Raw genomic sequence first — 22,867 nt, forward strand, 5'->3', positions numbered from 1 at the left:
AAACCTTCCTAATTTTTGGGAATATACATTTTATGATAGCTTAATTTTTTGCCTTTCCAGAGGTACTAAAGTACTACGTACTAAAACAGTTTAATAACTAAAAATATTCAGGGTGTTTCAAAATCTTTGAAAACGGTTTTAGTATGTCCACATCTAGACCTGCAACCCCCATTAGGTCGCTTTTCAAGTTCTGACAAAAAGTGTTATTTTGATTAGCATGAGGAAAAATGCATGTGAATTAGACAGCAGTTCCTTAATTGAAATTTCAACCACGCTCTCACGAACCGCTTTGACATTTGAACAGTTTGTTTTTTAACGATCAATATGTTTACCATAATCAATTGAACCAATCTCCCTAAAGGTTATAATTGCTCTCCTTATAAGTAGTTTAGAAAGTTATACAAGTAAGGATGTAGAAAATATATAAACAAATATTTGAATTGTAAAGCAGGAAAGACGTTTTTCATATATTTGTATCCAAAACAATGTAAAATGACTTTTTTGGTTCCACTAAAACTGGGCTACTCTAATATACATGCTAAATTACACACATGTATGCATTTGTAGATGTAAAGCATACATAATAGTTTGTGGTAGTTATTTGTCTGCATTTTGTTGATAGTTGGGATTATATTGTGTAAATTTATGCCAAACAAGTATTGGTTCTATGTCCACATAAGTGTTTTAAACTTTTTTCCATTCCTCCCCCTGATCTGTATGTAGAACAAAATACATGTTATTGTGTTATTTGCTAGAAGGTAAAAATTGTAAAAATTTATTTAGATACAGAAGTACATAGATATGTATGTTGGTACATTGTGTAAGAGAGTAAGAAGATTTGAACAAAATAAGAATAGCGCTATAAAATTACCAGTGTCAATTAAATATTAGTGAGAAAGTCCTTACTATTTAGGGATAAGCAGTAATGGGTACTTATTTTTTGTGAAATAATTTCGAATAATACAGTGATATACAAAATAATGAAGTAGAAATACCAGGAAAGTGGTACTATTTTTCTGGTACAACAAGTTTTTGACAAACGTTTTTCGTACCTTTATGGACTTATAAGCCAGAAACATAATGGAAAGTCAACTGATTTTAAGTTTTAGAAAGAAGAAGCTTAAGCCTTTCGAATGGTATATACATATGTTATTAAAGTAACCTTGAGCAATTTGTGTTGATTTCTACAGCAAATATATTGTTACGTTTTCACCTTTTAAAAGCGTTGGCTTATTTCCTTTAAATAAATCGGATACTTTTGATTGCAAATAAAAGCAGTTTTAGTTGTTTAAAATCGTAACAGCTCTTTATTGATTCAAATGTTCAACAGCAACAGTTTAAATAGTCACTATGTGTTTTTATACAAATAAACGGTTTTTAATGCACAGAAGTACATACACTTAAATAACACACTTTATAATGTACAAGAATATACAGCACACTTGAAAGCAGTTAATTTCTCTTTATTTCACGATGCTTCAAATTAGACTGACTGTTTAGTGTTGTCATGGACAATTTATATACACTGCATTACCATCTAGAAAGTTCTATTTCTATAATGATCTTCACACAAGTATATTCGAATTCTAGAGCTTTCGATGTTAATATTAGCAGCTTAATCATTTAATGTTGTCATACTTAATCATTTAATGTTGTCATACATAAACAATGCTCAACTCAAAGCTTTTATTCAATGTTAATAATATTCGCAGATATGTTAACTGCTTTTAACATAAAATACATTGAGAACATTATGCAACTTTAAACCAGCCATAAAAACGATTATATTTGAATTCAAGTACAATTTCGTAACAATATATATGGGACATTTCATGTCAAGTGAACCAACTTTTGAAATCGATGTCTTGCAATCGAGATGAAATTAGCACCAAGGTTCTATTGGATAGTAATTCAGACACAACAAGATCGGTGAAGAACTCTATGAGTTCTTAGCAAAATGTGCCCCAAATAGTTTAGATAGCTGTTTCTTCAATCAATCGAAAAAAAAATTAAAAATAATAAAAAAATGTTGAAAATTTTTTGACGAAATCAAAAACTTTTTGGGCTTTTTTTCAAATGGGCGAGTGGGATATCTATCAAAATAAATATTATGTAACTCAAGACATACAATTTTTGGCTTGTTTTTACAAAATCGAACGTTTTTTTTTCAAAATGTGCCCTTTTTAATTTTTAGCTGAGGTCTTTTCCTTTAAGACCTATTTGGTCGCTTAGTAGGATATCGATTTCCAAAATTTGTTTACTTGAAACAAAATCCACCACATATATATAAATTTTATCACCATTTTCCGAATTTGGAGATGTTTTTACACAGTATTTTATAAAGGAACCGTACTATTTATGAATTTATTAAAAAATGTACATTCGTGAGTAAAACGCAACTGTGCTTTTAAAAATTCGTTAAAAATTCAAGTTATTTGACTTTTTATTAAAACAAAATGTTTAGCAATGACTCAAATTTTGGAAAGGGTAACAAAAGTTTAGTTGCTTCAAACGAAATTCTTCTCTATCAACTGACTTTCTGTTGATTGAACTGACAATTTCTATGTGTGCAACCGAATGATTCGATTGACAATAAATTCAGTTGCTATAACGAATCGGTTGTATCTGTGTATTTACTTCATGTAGAAACCATATACGAGTAATAACTTCATTTGGATGAATTTTATTTTATTATACATTTGTTTTGTTCTTATTTATATACCTTTTAAAATTGCATTTTCATTTTTACACTCTATTTATTTATTCAGTTCGTAAAGTCTTAGCCACTTTAAATTGTTCAAATGTTATAAACAAACGTCTGATAAAATCTGAAGAATAAACTAAAAACTTTTCAAAATATTCTGTAAAAATTCGTTCTTCCGTTGGAATTTATATTTTATTGTTGTATTTTACTTTTATTTGTACTGTTCTTATTGCTGGTGTTTTTTTTTCTTTTTTGTTGCTGTTCTTTACAAATAAACAAGATTATTTAACATTTCCTCGTTAGTCTGACATTGTATCTGTGTATCGACACACAGCCATTACATACTGCACAGACAGTTATATACAATATTCAAACTTTTTTACACATGTACAGACCGACATTAAGATATTATTTGGATTTATACTTCAACATAATGTCAATATAAATTAAAACATCTTATGCAGTAAAACAGCAACAACATGAACATGAACAAGACAAGGGTGAATAAAAAAGGATTTACTCATTTATAAGGGCTTATGCATGTTGCAAGTAAATTTGGCAACACAATAACAACAACAACAAGCACATGAACAGCAATAATAATAATAAATATACATTACAGGTTGTAAAAATAAAAAAAATCGATTTCATTCATTTTTACTGTCTTCATTTTACTTTAATTTACAGATACAAATATTTGGTTATAATTCTCAATTATACAACAATTTTTCGGATGCATTAAATAGAGCTCAGGGCATTGTTGGTGTCTCGATACTATTGCAGGTAATTAAAATGTCAATATTTAAAACATTAAAAATTAAGTAAGAAATATTTATTACTTTTACTTTTTTTTTTGCATTATTTGTTTGTATGTTGTTAAAATAAATACAAATATTTGCTTTACTCTTGCAGCTGGGTGATTTATCGAATCCAGAATTACGTATGTTAACCGACTCTTTGGATCGCATACGTTATGGTGGCGATGAAGCATTTGTTAAACGTTTATCCATACGTGGCTTATTACCGGACACTGATCACTATATGACGTATGATGGTTCAACCACGGCACCCGCCTGTCATGAAACTGTTACTTGGGTGGTTTTAAATAAACCAATTTATATTACAAAGCAACAGGTGAGTGAGTCTTCAGACGTAATAATAAAGTACATAAATATATTTATTTATTTATTAATTCATTCTCTGTCACCGCTTGACGTTTGGGTTTCCATAGTGGGAAGAAAAACAAACAATAAAAAAAACAGCAACAACAACAACAATGTTTGTGTATAAATTTATTTTGTTTTTAATAAATTAAAACCTTAAAGGATTTTACAATCACTACGCGAGGTTGTTGTGTTAGTTGTAGAACTAAAGAACACTCCTTGAAAACAATCTAAACAGTAATAGTTCTTACTAATATAGACATTGTAGGTGTGTGAATTGTTAAGTTTAAAAGCCTCATTTTAATTAAATTGAAATTTAGTCGAATTTCTTAAAATAATAAACATTTGAACTTTAGGATGATATTGCCAAATGAAGTCAAGGAATCAAAAAATATTATGAATTCATATAATATAGACAGATCCATGGAAAATATCGAGGTATTTTTCTAAGTAAGGATAGTATTGTAGCTAAGCAGAGTTACCAAAAAAAAAGACAAATACTTTAAATATTATTAGTTTTTAAATTTAATTCTTTGTGTAAAATGCCGATTAATGTTCGTGTATCTGGGCTTTCTTTCGTTCTTATTGATAAAATTATTTAAATATTAAAGATTCCATGCCATCATCCAGCTAATTAACTACCTCCCTCTGCATCCCATTTTCTGATTGTCTTATATCCTGACTTACCTCCAGTAATGGAATATGTACCACAATGGTGCCATTTTTGGTACTTTTATACTTTGGAAAAAAAATACATAATTGTACATGATCACAGCAGTCATATTATCGTGATTACAAGTTATTTAACAACATTATAGTCACTGTAATTATTAATGTGGTTGCGGCAATAAAAATATATTCAGTTTCGATTACATAATTGTAGTGATCTATGCATATAAAACACAAAAAATGTTTCTACATATGTCCGTTATAGACTCTGAAACCATCCAACCGATTAGCTCCAAATCGGTTTCATTGGAAATTAAATTTTATGAAGATGGTTTTAGACATCTAAAATACTACGTTAGGTTCATTCGGTCTATTCCTAAAGCCTAATTTCGAATTTTCCTATAGAAACATTTTTCCAAAATTTGAACTTTTGAAAATTTGTATGTCTTGAAATATTGTAGGTAACTACTTCACATGATGTGTAGATCGACTAAGAAAGGATTTTTGGAAATTCGAAAAAAAAAAATTTCTTGGAGCTCATGTACATTTTAAAAGCTTATAGGGTAAAGTATTTTTGATTTTTTTCAGATTTTTCGGAAGAGGTTTAGAGGTCGCACAAGTCGAGTTTTTGCCAAAAATCGGGTTTGTCGTCCTTTTTTGAGTTTTCTTCATAACTTTTTCAAAACCCACGATTCTCTTTACTTTTGAGAAAAGAAAAATGTCCAAGCTTTATTTTTGTGTGAAATAAAATTTTGTAAATAACGCTTTATAACTTTTAAGACTTTTATGAAAATGAAAAAAAAAACTAACAATGCAATTTGAAAGATCAATTAATTCTTAATAATATAGGTATTTTTATAATATGGTAAAGATGTTTATTATAAAACCCCTCTATTAATAAAGAATTTTTAGCGTAGTAGCACACGATGGGTATCCACTACTAAGTATATGTTTGTGGCAATCATGTTTATGATGAGTCATTATATTGAGTCTATGACTTAAAAATGGAGGATTTTTCAAATGTTTAGCTGATATCGTACAATATGAAGTTATTCAAAGTAATGGCCATTGTTCGCTATGACCTTTTCCCATCTTTCTGGATACATATGGATTCCTAGACAAAAGAACTGCTCATCTTTTGGGGCCAAGAACGAATCAAGCCAATATCGGATACTATTTTCCAAAGTGAAACGTAGCCCAGAGAGAGCGTTCTGCATCGATCGGATCAAACGGGACAAGGTCTGGACCATAAAGCCATTTCATTATAAATACTTTATAATGGGTATTCATGTGTGGCCGCATATTCTGGGTGTTTTTCGTCCAATGATCAGTTCAAACGAATCAGTTGTGAGGTTCCCTATAATACAGCGCATTAATGGAGATTTGGCTTTGGTGTCGATTCGACAAGCAAAATATTTCAACGTCTGTCGGCCTCAATAACTAAGTGAGAATAAATGACAGATATGTACTCTTCAAAATTTCATATAAGTTATTAAAAACAAAAAAAGGCGTTCAAAAGATACGGCATTTATTGTAAATACCCCATATTTAAGTCATACACCCAATATCATAAAATAATGCCCACAAACATATACTTAATTACTACAATCATATATATGATTGGTGTGAATCATAACTGTAAGATAGTATGATTGCAGCAACCATATAAATAACACTACTCTGCAGACAAAAACGTTCGCCTAGTTTTCGGGTTTGAGGAACGTAACAGACACCTATAATCTCAACTGTACACAAGAGGAAGCTGTAATAGGTCCATGATCACATAGTGCTCCCTCCATCCATAAAAAGTCTATAACAAAGAAGCTTGCCTCGTCATTTGCTGTCATATTTACCTTATTTGGATAGGTTCCCGATTCCACATATACCCTTCGGGAACTATAGTATATGAAGAATAGCTTTGCCTTGGTGGGTCTGTAATAGACACTATTGACGTTGATATAAGATCTACTGTCATTCGAAACATATTTTTCTTCATGTTAACCCACAATTTCATGGTTATCTTTCAGGAATAGAATAGAATCAAAATATAAATATAAATAGATCCTTATACAGGGGCACAAATTATCCTTTCAGAAAATATAAAATAGTACAGTTCTAACTAATTTTCTTCTATTGTTTTAAAATCCAAATGGATATGGATCAAAATGCTTTTACATCGTATCATAATTTTGTTTGGATGTAGAACTCTAGTATTCATCATCGCTGTGCACCAGATACAAGGATCAGATGTTGGGTCAAATAAATATTCTATATTAATAATTTTTAATTCACAAGGTCATATTTTCATAATGTTCTAATATTTCACGACATAGAATACAGAGTAGTATTATTTTAGGAAATTGTTGGCTTGAAGGGCAATAACAAAATTTTCAAACCATTGTAAAATATTAGAACATTAGGCAATATGAGATAATAGGAACCCTTGCGAATCAACCAAATGTGTCTGAAATACTTGTTTTTTTCTTGATATATTAATATTATTTTGAATTTTCATGTGAAATTCAATTTCAACAATAAATTCAAATATAGCCGTGTGTGCAACTATGTTATTTGTTATTTATGTTTCTATTTCAAACTACTTATCAATTACACCACTGCTTTGTGTTGACGTGTTGAAGCATTTGTTTTGTCGCCCTGAAAATTATTCTTACTTATGTATTGTTGTTGTTGTTAATATCTTGATGTCATTTATTGCTTTACATTATTTATTATTTCATACATACGAATGTATGTACTTCTCTTGTTTGGCAACCTTTCTGCACTGTCATCTTAACCCAAGCATTCGAGTACAAAAAAATCGTCTGTGTATAGAAACTTCAGTGATTCATTGTGTGACTTTGTCGTTTCATATTTTTTCTCTTGTATTTTTTCCCATTTTTTCTAAGTACATTTTCTAGAATCTATTGTATTTGTTTTGTGGTTGTTTTTTAGGTATTATTTTTGCTGTTACGCTATGCTATTGTTGTAGTTGTTTTTCTTTTACATGAAAACCAAGTTGTTCGGGCGATTCCTTTTCTATTCATAAGTGGGAGTGTTTTACTTTTTGCTGCCAACTGATTATGTGCACTTAGCCAAGCAAGCACTGAAAGGCTTGCCGCATGTTTTTGTTATTTCTGCTGGTTTCCATTTATTCTAATTCATTCATGGTTTCCGTGAATTGACAGTCATATTTTTGTAATAAAAAGTAATCAAACAAGAAACTCATAAGACGTTTAAGGGGATATCTGTTTACTAAATACGTCATTAACTAATTGATTTAATACGATAATTAAATTTGTTATATTATTGCCTTGATTTATATAGATCACTCAAAAACTATTGCGGTTATAAACATAATACTCTTAAATTTAAAAAATTAATTTGAATAGATGATTTTGTACTTAGTATTTCATCTATTTATTATTTATATTCAAAACAAAATATTAAATAAAGACTTAAGACCAATTTAACATTTAAAGTTAATGTCCTTTAAAAGCTAACAAATTAATTTCAATGACATGTTTAAATTCCTCCACACAAAGTTTAATCGTTAAACAATTTTACGCTCAATAAACTTAAACTCCGTTATACATACATACGTATATTTCTAAATAAACACTAAAATCTATGTGATGATAAAGACACATACTTACACACTTTTGAACAAATAGCTGATTCTAAAGCATTAATACATATAGAAATAGAAGAAAAAAATACAAAATGTACTTAATGTCTGAAAGTATTAAACCAATAAATAAGATAGTAGTTGTAGTAGTAAGTAGTAGACTAAATACTATACATTCACACTTACATACACTTAAACATTCTCATACACAAAGTGTATCTATCCACTACTGTAGATGATGATGGCAGCCAACGAGATAAACCCAGTATGATGTATGGAGGATACTTAATTGAAGGAAGTGTAGTAGTCAACAACACTTAATCTACTTAAACTGTTTATCAATTGATTTTTTGAAGAGACAATATTTTATAAAACGCTATTTGATATTTATTTATTTCTTTGTACGTACGTTGTTGCTATAGCCAACCCATACACAAGAGAATTTTGTCAAAGATACTAAGAAAAACATATTGTTTAGCAAAGCAAAAAAACTTGTAAAAAAATAGCAAAGTTACTCTCTGTCATGGTTAATTTTAGGAAAGTGAATAAGAAGAAAATATCCCATGATTTAATAAAAAAATACATATTTATCAAGACTTTAAATAATACAAAAGAGCGATGTATTTATTTGAGAATCATAAAAGATTTTAATTTATTAGTACGGAAGATTCTAATTAGGAGTTATAAAATCCACTTTTTACACCCATCCACTCTGGTTCCAATCTCAAATCTAGCTGAATTATAAAAACAGTATCGCCCGGTGTCCGAAATTCGACCACTTTTAAACGCTTTTTACCACTTTTATGGAAATAATTTAAAAAAAAAACTGATGTTCTGGAAATCTAGAAAAAATAACCTTTTAAACCATATATGTTTCATCAATATTGGTGGACAATAACATACTTAAAAGTGTACCACAAAAAAACGTGTGGCCTATTTATATATAAGATGTGTTTTATAAACCGGATACTTTTGATTGCAAATTAATGCAGTTTAATATTTTAAAATTGTAACAACTCTTTATTTATCAAAAGTTACACAACAATGTAAATAGTCACTTTCTTGTAATATACACACTTATGCTGCACACAGCTAATGTTATTTCTAACAGTGTCTATAATAAATGTTCAACTCAAAGCTTTTTTTCAATGTTGAATGTTCCACAGCTAGGTTAATAATTTCCACAGTTATATTAACTGCTGTCAATATTTCACAATGGTTTTTATTGTTTTTCAAGTAAAAAGTGTCCTAAAATAATAGTGCTCTGTTTGCTATGCTTATTGTGTTATCGCAACCAACCAGTAGTGACCTTCGCCGAATGCCTATGTGTCGGTTAAGCCGAGCTGCCGAGTCGAGATATATTAAGACATTATGACTGATAAGAGACCTTGTGAATTGACCAAATATATTCGAAACATCAATACAATAATTTCGAAACATAAAATCAGTAAAAATTAAAATAATGGCGTTTCTACACCCAGAGAAAAATCTACTTAAAATCAGTAAAAACCATATTGAATAAATAAGAAACATTAACGAAAGTCTACTAATGTTGAAATTTTGTATTATATGGAAAAATATTAATTTAAAGTTGAAAATTATTGATTTATCGTATTATGCTTTTTCTATTATAATGAACATTATTGAATTAATATGACGCGTTCTTGTTTTGACGTCGCAGTTAGGGTTTTTATCCCGGGAATTCCCGGTACAAATTTCCTGGGAGTTTTGTCAATTTTTCACTACCCGACTCCCGGGATTTTTAGTCGGGAATCCCGGGAATTAAAAACTGACGAAAATACATAGAAAACAAATTAGAACTCTGTTTTTTTTCACCAAAAAACATTGAAAAGTTTTTTGCTTATATCTTGGCAATAATAGACCAATAGAACAGAATTTATCTGGGGTTTTTCGTATGAAAATTTATTATTATAGAATTATTTATAGAAATAAAAAAAAATATTTATAGAATTTATTTCTTATTGAATCATTCTAAATTCTTTAAATTTCTTCTTCAAATCCATAACAAAATAGCTTCAAAAATGTATTAAATGATTAAATTTTTCATCAATTAAAATCTAGTACAAAAAAGTTTAAGACAATTTTTTCAATTAATTTTGGAAATGATTTGATTTAACAAAAATTTAATCATTCAGAGTTTGAATAAATTCTGTTATTACTTTACTTTAAAATTAATTAATGATGTTACTTTAAAATTAATTCAGTTTAAACAAAGGCTTTGGAATGAATCTAAAAAATTAAATTTTAGGAAGGGATCTATGGAATGAAAGGCTGACATTTTTTAATTACGGATTAAGATTTTAGTGAAATAAGCTCAAATTTTATTAATTAATTCTAAGATCTGATATTTAATAATTATAACACTAAGTTTTTATATGAAATTGGGTTATAATATTCCTAATTTACAGTATCATTATATATTTCGGGAATAGCCGGGTACACGGGAATGTAGAAAAAAATTCCCGGGAATCAAAAAAGGTTGGGAAATTAAAAACCCTAGTCGCATTCTTTCCCTTAGTGTAATTTCAATTTATTCTATATTTATTTACCGCCTTATTCATAATCAATTTTTAATTTTATAAGAGGTTTGTAAAACAGAATTTTCATGCAAAATCTGTTTTATAAACCTGTAATAAATTTCAAAATTGATTATGAATGAGGCCTTTATAAAATAGCTAGTTTGAAATCAATATAAAGTAAGTTTTAAAAATGCATCACGCGTTTTGGTTATAAGAAATTTTCATCAGAAAGTTTTTACCTTCCCATATTTTCTTAAAATTGAAAAAAAAACAATTCTTTAAACGGGCATTGTAAATGTTCGATAAGCGGAAATAGAGAAAAAAGCTTTAGCAGGCTAAATATCATTTTTCCGAAATAATATATTTTTTAACTTTTTTTTTGCTGTGAGTAATCGGCATTCAGTCTTTAAAATACATAAATTGTTTTTAAATTGCTTATATTAATTTGTCACCCAACTAGCAACAGCTAAAGTACGATATTTTATATTAGTAGCCTTAAATATTTACAATTTCCTTTTATTTTAATGAAAATTTTAATCATTGTCTCCATTTTTTTTTGTAATCCAGACCCACACAACGGTTGCGTTACCAGGTCACTTGTTACAAGTCATATGCACATGATCCCATCCATTCACATGATGTTGAAGCTGTTTAATTGCTTTTTAATAATGTGACTTTACGCATCTATAAAGTTGTGTATGTGTGTGTAACGCCTGCTTTTCAATTTTTGCACAGCCATAAAGGCATCAACGTGGGCAGGAAGTATTTTTAATGGTCAACGGAAAATATACTCCCACTTTATATGGTGTAATTTCTTATTGTATCAGGATCATATGTAAACGTTTTAAAATGAAATGAGTTAAAATTGTTGCATTCCCTTTAATAAATAATTTTAATTAATTTTAGTAGATGGTATAAAAAAAAGGATTTAATAGTTGTGTAGATATGATATCGTTTGGAAAAGTTAATTGAAAAAGGAATAATGATTGGGTGATTGATTTAACATCTGAGTAAAATGCATTTAAATTTTTTAAGATTGTATCTAAAGTAGAAAGAGATTTCAAAATCTCACAGAGATCTTATGAAATTGTTTCTCTTACACAATTAACTTTATTTTAAAGCTATTATACGTTACTGTTTTTTTTATTAAGCGAGGATTAATTCAGCACTCATGGAATTTACATAATACATTAATAACTACTATTTAAGTTATTAAGGCTCACTTTGGTAGTATGGAGTTTTGAAACTAAAATTTTTCCTTAAGTTAAATTTTTTAACAAATAATTTTTCTCTTTTTCCAAAGTTTAACTGATTACAGCTCTGACTTTAAGGCGCCTTCTTATTTTTTTGCGCGCAAAAAGTTTTACACGTTGTAACAACTTTACTTATTGTAAATAAGTATGCATGCACACATACATTTATACAGGAAACAATTGCCGGCATTATTTCCGGTTGGCTAAATGCAAACCAAATTGTAACTTTAAATATTGGTATCTGTGTAAAATATCACCACTTTAGCAACCACTACAACAGCTACTGCAACTACTACTAAGACAGCTTTAGTCGTACATTGTGGTAGTGCAAAGTGTTGTCGTAGAAGTTTTTTTTTATATAAAATTATCAACCGTGTCGTCAGTATCATCACGCCATCGTTATGCTGTAACTTCCTGCTTGCAGCTGAGTTAAGCTTTAATTGCAATTTCTGGTGTTGCAAACATATACTTACTCGTATATACACATTTATATACATATGTATTTACTCGGGAGTATAAAAACTTACATTGCTTTTCTCTTAACAAAGTTGCTGTAAATTTAATTTTTTTTTTGTTAAATACCTGTACTTTAACGCTGTAGTACGTGTTATATGAACATTTACACCGTTTCTGTAGTGTAAATTATATAGTTAATAATAATTTCAATTGTAATGCAATAGTAAATATGTACGACTATTCAACATATAACTGTTATATGTTTTATTTCTTACGTGCTTATGGAAGCTAAAAACATATTGACTGTATGGCGAGATTTACAATAGATGTCGTATTTTTTGAAAGCGCTTTTTATACCCTTCACCTTCGTGAGTAGGGTATATATAAGTTTGTCATTCCGTTTGTAATTTCTACATTTTTTCATTTCCGACCCTATAGAGTGTATACATATATTCTGGATCCTTATAGATAGCGGAGTCGATTAAGCCATGTCCGTCTGTCTGTCTGTCCGTCTGTTGAAATCAAATCAATTCTGTCAGACATGCTTTCGAGAAGTTTGCTGTTTAAAATCAGCAAAATCGGTCAATAAATAACGGAGATATGAGCAAAAAACCGGGACAACCTCGATTTTTGACCTATTTTTGATCTATATCTGGATTACTAAGTCATTAATATAGACAATATGGATATCTAATGATAGATATTTCAAAGTCCATTGCAACGATGTAGATAAGGCTATAGTAAGTTGGACCTACAATGGGTCAAAATCGGGAAAAATATTTTTTAACCCGAATTTTTTTTCATCCAAAAAGTTTTTTTGTCATAAATTTTTTTTCCAAAAAAAAATCTAAAATAAATAAATTTTAAAAAAATTTGGAAAAAACTTTTTGAAAAAAAATTTTTTGAGAAACAATTAAAAAAAATAAAAAATTTTTGCTTACCTAAAAATATTTAAAAAAATTTATTTTAAAGTATAATTTGGTGAAGGGTACATAAGATTCGGCACTGCCGAATATAGCTCTCTTACTTGTTTTAATAACTTATATGTCAATTTGAAGGGTACGTATCTGTCAGTTATTCTCACTTCCTTACTGAATATTGTAGTGTAAACACAAAGTTTTTTTTGCTTTGAAAATGTCGAATTATGTACCAACAAAGCGTCATATGCGGGAAGTTTTGCCTTACTTCTTTAATTTGAAACAAGTAAGAGAGCTATATCCGAATCTTATATACCCTTTACCAAATTATACTTCAAAATAAAAATTTTAAATATTTTTAGGTAAACAAAATCTATTTTTTTCCAAAGTTGTATTTTAATTTTTTGAAAGAAAATTTTTTTCGAATTGTTTTTTTTTTAATTTTTTAAATTTAAATTTTTTTTTTTTAAATTTAAAAATTTTTTTTTTTGTTTTTTAATTTTTTTTATATTTAGCAAAAAAAAACTTTCGGTGAAAAAAAAAATTCGGGTTCAAAAATATTTTTACCGATTTTGACCCATCATCGTCATTGCAAAGGTCTTTGAAATATCCATCATTAGATGTATATTAATGACTTAGTAATCCAGATATATGTATGTAATAAAAATAGGTCAAAAATCGAGGTTGTCCTGGTTTTTTCCTTTTTCCATTTGTGGACCGATTTGTAGGTAATTTGGGGCTTCAGAAATTTGATTTAAACAGACAGACAGACGGACATTTAAGGATCCAATTGGTTTACCATACGAATTGGTTTACCATACGAATTGAAGCCGAGAGACCTTGAAAGACGATTTTGCATGTCTCAAATGATACTTGAACGCTATAAAAGAATAAAATTTTCTTCGATAACGCGAAGCGTAAAAGATTGTATGTGAAGCCCGACTAAGGATCGTATGTGTTATGAGCTTCTGAAATCTGACCAGACCGTCACAGGGAACCTGTACCGAAAACAACTGATTCTTTTGAAGCGAGCATTAACCGAAAAATACCCAGAATATGCGGCCAGACATGAAACCGTAATATTCTATCATTACAACACTCGGCCACTTATTGCAATACCCGTTATAAAGTACTTAGAATGCAGTGGTTGGAAAGTTTTGCCTCACTCGTTTTATAGTACAGACCGTACACCGTCCGACTACTATTTGTTTATCCGAAATTGGCTTTATTCGTTCTGAATCCAGCTGAAACCACATATCTGCACACTGTACGTCGTCTTTCGGGATTCGTATTATCGTTAAGATTAATTTCTAAAAATAATCATTCAGAGGGACAATTACGAACACCATCAAATTAATGTAATTCCCGATGAGATTGTCGAATTGAACCATGATTTTCAAAATTAATTTAATCAATTCGCGAACTTCGCTCTAGACAGATTCTATTCATGATAAATTTGGTTACCAAAATAACCCCAAACGAACCGAGAACTGTCAGATCAGATGGCATAGAAAACACTGCTGGCAATCAAAAGTTCTCCACAGTTCAACATAAGCTTCCCAATGATATTTTATGGCAAGAGGACGCAGATGCCATCCAGGTATGATTGAACAATTGCAAAGAAATATGGACAAATTTCCGCACCTCTTTCAATTGCAATTTAGAAAAACTCAGAAGAAAAAAGTCAGGACAATTTGACATCCGTGTGAACTGCCAATTTTTGTTGGCAGATAAATTTGTTGTCCCACAATTATCTGGCAATGAAATTGTAACTGACAATTTACCTTGTGCAAACAATTTTTCATTGTCAGTACATTGCCAGCACGTTGCTAGATCTGACAACCGTCTATACATAGCTTTATGCTACTAAACTGGAAAACAATAATAGCATATAGTATTCGTTAAGATACATAACAATATTTATGAGTACACAGAGAAAACAGATTCGTGATAACAACCGATTTTGTTGCCACTCGAACGAAATTTACAGCTGTGGCTACAAAATTGTAGAAGGGGTAGCACAAGTTTGGTAGCTTCAACCGAAATTCTTCTTTATTAACTGATTTTCTGTTGATAGAACTGAAAAATTCTATGTGTGCAACCGAATCATTCAATTGGCAACAAATTCGGTTGCTACTACGAATCTGTTTTCTCTGTGTAGATATAGATAGTAATGCACAACACCAGCAGGGCAAAAGAAATATGAGTATAACATTTTTAAGATTATGTAGTCTGGTTGTTGCCTTTGTTAAAACTTTGTTCCCAACCCATAGAAAATTACCTCAGGTCTTCTGATCACAATACTGAACTCTTTCATGAAATGTTGATGAATGGAAACAGTGTTAAAGCATTTTGAGTTTTTTCGTAAAACCAAAATGTAAGTATTTTTTTATATGTATTTAACTTCAGTTTAAAGTATACTCTTGTGCAACCAAGTGACTGAAATTAACAACTTCTGGGCCACTGTTTTGAAATGAGAGTGAGTCAGCGAATGAATGAGTAAATGTGTTTGCATTGAAGAAGAACTAACTCTCTTCTACCGCCGGGTTCATGTTTTCTTTCATTTTTATTTCACGTTTATTTTTTCGTAATTTTCATTTTCATTTTTGGTAAGGTATCATTGAACTCATTAAGTCAGCTTAGTAAGCTTATACATACTTTGACGATTTTTCCATGTAAACACATACATACACAAATACACACACAGACAGCGTACAAGTGTAAATAATTGAGTGTGTATTTGTGTGTGTAAATGTACATATTAGTGTTAGTGTTTGTAAATTCGAATATGTCTGCAAGGGTAAACTGAAGTGTCACAGATAATTAACGCTAGCGAGATTTTATTTATTTTTTTTTTGCTGAGAATTTGAAGCATTAGTTGGTTTGTTATGTTGCTGTTGTTGGGTATTTTTTGCTGCTTTTGTTGAAGCGTAATACGTTTTTAAATAGGCAGTCAGACGGAAAGATAACTTATACGAGTTTATATGATTTTTAGGTATTTAAAATAAAGGAAATATATTTTATTTTATTTAAATGTGTGCTGCTTTGATGCGTAATTTTTAATTTGAAATTTGTTGCTGCTAAATGCTCTCATTAGTTATTTAAGGACATTTTTTTATATTTGTAATTTTATTGGCTTAATTAAAAGTATAAATTTGTTTGTTTTTATGTTACAGTTACACGCTTTACGTCGCCTGATGCAAGGTAGTCCAGATCATCCAAAAGCTCCCTTAGGTAATAATTATAGACCACCTCAACCTTTATTGCACCGGCCCATACGCACCAATATTGATTTTAAAAACTCCAAAGCAAATGGTAAAGCCGCCTGTCCCACCATGTACAAAGAAGTTTATTATAAAGGTAAGTTAGTGCTATAGATTTTTAATAATCAATTATAAGAAATTTTTATCATTTATCTAATGAGACATCATAGTCAAGAGTCAAAAACTAATTAATTAAGAAATTATAAGTTTATTATGGTTCTAGGGTATGTGCGTGAAATTTGATTCATTTCAATAACTAATGATGATTGGTATAATGTGAACGTTATTATATATCGCACTCGTTCAACAGTACTGTATTAACTCAAAATTTTAAAATGTTCAGTAGAGGGCAAAAACTGTTTGTGATTACATTTTAAGAGAATTTGAAAATCCGAATACATCATATTAAGCAAATTATCTTTGAAAATATATTTGTATTGTTTTTATTTAAAATTTTTGCAATTATAGCAAAATAAATCTATTTTTTGAGTTACTACCATTTTTCTGAAACTTCTCGATATTTTTTTGTATTATTTTATCAACAAAACAGTATCATGGTTCCACACATATGAAATATATAGGAAATTTAATGATAAAAATATAGGATAAGTTTCAGTTTCTGCTCTAAAAAAAATCGTTTTCTGTAGAACTCTAAAAAAGTTTTAAAAAATATACAACTTTTTCATGCAACTACATTTCAATACCATCGACAATCTATTGATTTTTCTGGTGATAAAATTAATTTTTTCACCACAAAAAAAAATCAAAAAATCTTGTTTTTTTAATTTCTGAAATTGTATTGCATTTAAAATAAAACATGGGTGCTTTTGAAATTTGACTTCATGAGCCCACCAGGGTGTGGCCAGAGGTCCCCAAAGTAGAACAGCTCGGGTATATTATATTATTAAAACGATCCAATTTCTTCGTTTGCGTTCCGGTCACAAACAAATTACATCGAGAACTACAGAAAAACGTTGCAGCTAGCAATTATCTCTTATAACTTAGGATATATTCGCATTTGAAAATTAAATTTTCAACATTTTTGCCCACCCTACTCCAGATTTTTGATAACAGCGCTTCCAAATACTTCCCGATTTTCTCCATTTCTCTTTTATTAGACTACCAACAAATGTATATGTGAAACAAATAATTAATTGTTTAAAAATAAAAGTTATGCATTTGAATTCAAAAATTTAAAAACGGCGATTTTTCTTTAGTTTTTAAAAAAAAATCTTTTTTTCTTTTGAAAAGCTAACATTATGTAAAATATTGTAAATGAAAAAAACATTTGAAAACTTTTGATACCGAGGAGACCTGGTCCATCCAAAAAATGCCTATATTTTATGTAAAATTCAAATTTAGAGCAAAAATTCTCAAATCACATAGTGGATATCAAAAAAGTAAGAGATCTATATTCGGCTGTGAAGAATATTATATAGCCTTCACCAAATTATACTTCAAAATACAAATTTTAAATATTTTTAGGTAAACAAAATTATTTTATTTTTTTCAAAGTTAATTTTATTCGAATTGTTATTTAAAATTTTTTTTTTTTTTAAATTTAAAAATTTTTTTTTTAACATTTTAAAATTTTAAAGATTTTTTTTTGGTTTTTTAATTTTTTTTAGTGAAAAAAAAATTCGGGTTAAAAAATATATTTTCCGATTTTGGCCCATTGTAGGTCCAACTTACTATGGTCTTATATACGTCGTTGCAAAGGTCGTTGAAATATCTATCATTAGATATTAGGGTATTCAATTAATCGGGTTTCTGGTTTAATCGGTTAATCGAGCAAATAATTAATCGGGGTTTAGATTTATTCGGTTAATAATCGGTTAATTTTAAATTATTCGATTAACCGAATAATTTATATTTAAATGTTAAACTGAAACTAAATCACGAATTTTGTGTACTTATTAAAGTATTTTATTAATAAAAAGAACAAAAACATAAAAAATAAACAAACATATCAATTCAACCAAAAAGTAAATAATTTTCTTTAGTTTTAATAAAACTCGACTTGAAAAAACTCTCTCGTTGGAGATGTTGGAGAAATCGAAAATAAGACGTGATAAAGATTATCCAATTTGTCAGTTATTTTTTTAGATTTTTCGAAGCATATAAAATGCTCCATTATACCATTGGAGTGCTTTTGAAATTTTTAGATTTTAAATACTTTTAATAATTTCGATAAGTTCTGATAAAAATTCGTTTCAGTAGAGTCTCCAGTTTCGTCTATTATCATGTTCTCATCCGACAATACATGTAAAGTTATTATACTCACTAAACATATTTCTTGAATGTTCGAAAAAATACAGTGGTGGCCACCAATTTAAGACAAATACTTGAATTTTTTTCATCAACTGAATTTTAAGTGCGATATAGCCAAAATAAAAGGACCACTAAGGGTATGAAATTTATTTTTAATGTTTCTAGTTTCTGAAAAATGTTTCGAAAAATCGGTAAAACATATATGGACAAAGATATGTGGAAATACGTTGACCCACCTCAGCGAACATCCGCTGTTAATAACATGATATGACCGAAACTAATGGAACTAAAAATACGAAATTTGGTCCGAATATTTTATAATAATAAAAATATATATAAATATAAATGTGAGAAAATATGTTTATTTAAAAAAAATTTTTGGTCAAGTTGTAGAAAAATTGTATGTGTTCGTGGTGAATATGTATGAATTGACACAGTCGAATAAAACACACTTGTGTGTTAAAACAGTCCTCATGCATACATATTTGTGGAAATATTTGAAAAAATAATTGACAATCACGTGGAATTTAGCAAAAAATTTTTGTCTTAAATTCCTGGCCACCACTGTATGTAATTTTACTTTGACATTTGTATTTGAATTAAAATGAAAAATTAAAAATAAAAAAAATATGTTAAATTGCAAAAAAAAAATGAAATTTCGGTTAATCGGTTAACCGACACAAATTAATCGGTTTATTCGTTATTTGAAAATCGGTAATTTTGAATTATTCGAACAGTTAACCGAACAAAATTAATCGGTTAACCGATTAACGGTTAACCGATTGAATACCCTATTAGATATCCATATTGTCTATATTAATGACTTAGTAATCCAGATATAAGTCAAAAATCGAGGTTGACCTGGTTTTTTCCTCATATCTTAGCCATTTGTGGACCGATTTTGCTGATTTTAAATAGGAAACTTCTCGAAAGCATATCTGACATAATTATTGAAGATATCTGGGGTGTTCAGAAAATTGATTTCAACAGACAAATGGACAGACAGACGGACATGGCTTAATCCGCTATCTATAAGGATCCAGAATATATATACTCTCACGAAGGCGAAGGTTATAAATATAGTAACCCATTTTGTATGGTCAAGTATGTTTTTAATTATTTTGTGTAGGGTTCCGATAACCCCATCCCTGGTATGGAATTATAGCCAAAAAACTAAAAAATCCCATTTTTGGAATTTTTTAAAGACTTTTTTGGGGAATACTTGATTATAAATTTCAAAATTTATTTTTATTTTTCCATTTTTAATAGAAGAATTCTATATCTATAAAATTTCATTAAAAAATATTCATAAATAATTTAATTTCAATTTGAAAAATATGTCTTTCCAAAACTGAATAAAAATTGTTTTTGTCATATTTTTCAAAAAAGTATTCCATGAATTTTTTAATTGTCAAAAGTTATATATATTTTTCAAGAATAGACAAAATCCGCTATCCATTGACATATAACATATTTATCTTATGTTTTTTAGGAAAAACTTAACATCTGTGTTATTTTCATTCTTAAAAATTTTGATATTTAGGCAAACATATTTTTTATGAATTTCTATACATATTAGGTAAATTCTCACCAATTCACAAAAATAGTATTCCGAGGTATTTATTTTTTGTCGCACAGTATAATAAATCAAAATTTTCACCACAAAAATGTTGCAAGAGCAAACTACGTAGAGATACCGTATGTGTGGAAAACAACACAATACACGTTTGTGATGCATTATTAGTTTATTTAGAAAATAATACAGTTTAATTGAAATATGTTATCCTATTTTTTGTTTGTTCTAAATAATTAACCGAAAAATAATTTTAATGAATATAAGCAATATTATTTCCAAAACTGCACTCCACCCATATAATAAACCTTTAATTCTTAATATAAAATACAAAACAAAATTTACATAAATAAATTTGATTGCATATATTTTGCAATCCATATAAATAAATTTAATATGAAAAATAATTTTAAAAAAATCGAAAATGTTTATTTTTTTCACACAGCAACTAGTTGGAAACAACATTAAAAGTAAACTACACATTTGAACCGAACAACAGCAGCAGCAGCATGTTGGTGGGCTTTTAAACAGAAGCAGAAGCAGGAACAGCATGTTAAACAATCAAAGGCTAAATGATGGGGTTGGAAAAGGTGAACAAAATTATAAATAAATTAAATAAAAAGCGTGTAACAGGAGCTTCCACTAAACTATAATAAAAACACAAATACAAACAGAGTCTATATTTGGTAAATATAAATTCAAAACATAATAACACAAATAAATTATTAATGATTTATAAGCAAATAGTATTAAATTTATAAAATAAATACAACTACAACTAACAATACAAATAAATAAATATTTAAATAATTAAGGTTACAATTATATTTAAATTAAGTTAACAAAATTTAACCAATACATAGTTAATTAAAACAAGAGAATTAGCCCCATTTAAAAATGCTAGATAATAGAGTAATAATTAAATATGTAGTTATAATAATTATTAAGATATTAAAGCGACAAATGACAATTAATTAGAATGAAAAATGGAATTTAATTTCCCAGAATGTCCAATAAATGCATAAAACAAATAAATTAAATATTTAAATTTCTTTGTAAATTTTATAATTACTTTTATTTAATTGTAAATACTCGTATCTACTTACATGTATTATTTGACTTTTACAGAGAATATTTAATTAACTGCAAACATGTTAGAATTTTAATTCAAGATTTTGCTTAAAGACATCTTGTTTTGATTAAACAGCTAAAAACTACAATTGTGTGATCATAAATAGCAATTAAGGAACAAATAATCTCAAACAAACATATCTACCTAATGATCATAAGATTTGTTGACAACCTATATCATGATCATGCAAACTTAGTCCTCCAAATTTAAGCTTTCAACAACACAAAAATTTTCCATGTGTATTTTCAAACAACATATTAAATATTTGTTCTTTTTGCTTGCTATTTTCGAAAACACAATTGTATTATCAAAGTCAATACCCACCACACAATGATAGTTTCTATCTATAGTCATACTATTTTAATAAATATACGTAAATAATTGAATTTAAATGTTTATAAATTTATATAATAAGTATAATATAAACCTAAATAGCTGTAATAAAATATTGATTTATTTTATATATTGCTGTTAAATTGTGTTTAAAATTACTATAACTCAGTAAATTTAATTTGCCATATTTATATTAATTTCTAATTTTCATTTGAGTTCTTTATTTGTTTATGTTTACACTAATAAGTATTTAAAACATTTCACTTTCACACATATGTATTGCTAGTTAAATGCATATTAAATAATTTGCATTTAGTAAATCTGTTGAGAAATTAGTCTTCAAAAAGAAGAAAGATCCAAAAAAAAAAAAACATTTTATAAAATCAGACATGTTAACCATATCCATTTCCATTTCTAACAAGAGCGAAAAATTCCTCAAATGAAAATGTAATTGAATTATATCAAAACAAATGGCCTAGTGTGGGTTGTGGCCCTAATGGGAAAATTATATAACTATTTTTAAGAGTTATTCTGAAATACCATGTACTACTATTTTTTGTCATTTTAACAAATTGTTTTTAAAAGAAGAATTATATGTATAGTATTTCAACACAAGAAAACTCTTTCAAAATTAGTTGTGATATTCTTAACAATTTTGATTTCTGTTTCCTTTTTGCATTTGGAAGTCAGTATACTATTTAACTTTTTGATTGAACACAGAAAAAACTATTTCTTAATCTGTTTCAATTCAAATATGTGTCACATATTGAACTGGTTACATTTATTTCATAATTAAATCAAGTATTCATTTGCTCAAAAACAAAATTTCTTGATATTTTCTATTGAATTTTGAGTTTTGAATTTGATTATTTTGACTTGATTATTTTCGTAATTGAAAACACATTTTTGTTATTTTTTGTGTTGCAATTACGAAAATTATCTATTCAATAATTTTTGTATTTGAAATT

The 22,867-nt window shown here is 28.3% G+C and overlaps 1 protein-coding gene across 1 annotated transcript in view; it reads left to right on the top strand.

Moving 5' to 3' along the window:
* The window catches only part of CARPB (Carbonic anhydrase-related protein B), a 198,245-nt gene extending 177,343 nt beyond the window's left edge, over positions 1-20,902 (top strand). Inside the window, exons 5-8 of the mRNA XM_065509207.1 lie at positions 3,392-3,487; positions 3,617-3,838; positions 16,504-16,687; positions 20,880-20,902. Of these exons, the coding sequence (XP_065365279.1) occupies positions 3,392-3,487; positions 3,617-3,838; positions 16,504-16,687; positions 20,880-20,902 (525 nt within the window). The remainder of the gene's footprint in view (positions 1-3,391; positions 3,488-3,616; positions 3,839-16,503; positions 16,688-20,879) is intronic.
* Positions 20,903-22,867: the final 1,965 nt, after the last annotated feature.

Source organism: Calliphora vicina, chromosome 4 (genome assembly GCF_958450345.1).
Source record: "Calliphora vicina chromosome 4, idCalVici1.1, whole genome shotgun sequence".
In the NCBI taxonomy this organism is placed as follows: Eukaryota; Metazoa; Arthropoda; class Insecta; order Diptera; family Calliphoridae; genus Calliphora; species Calliphora vicina.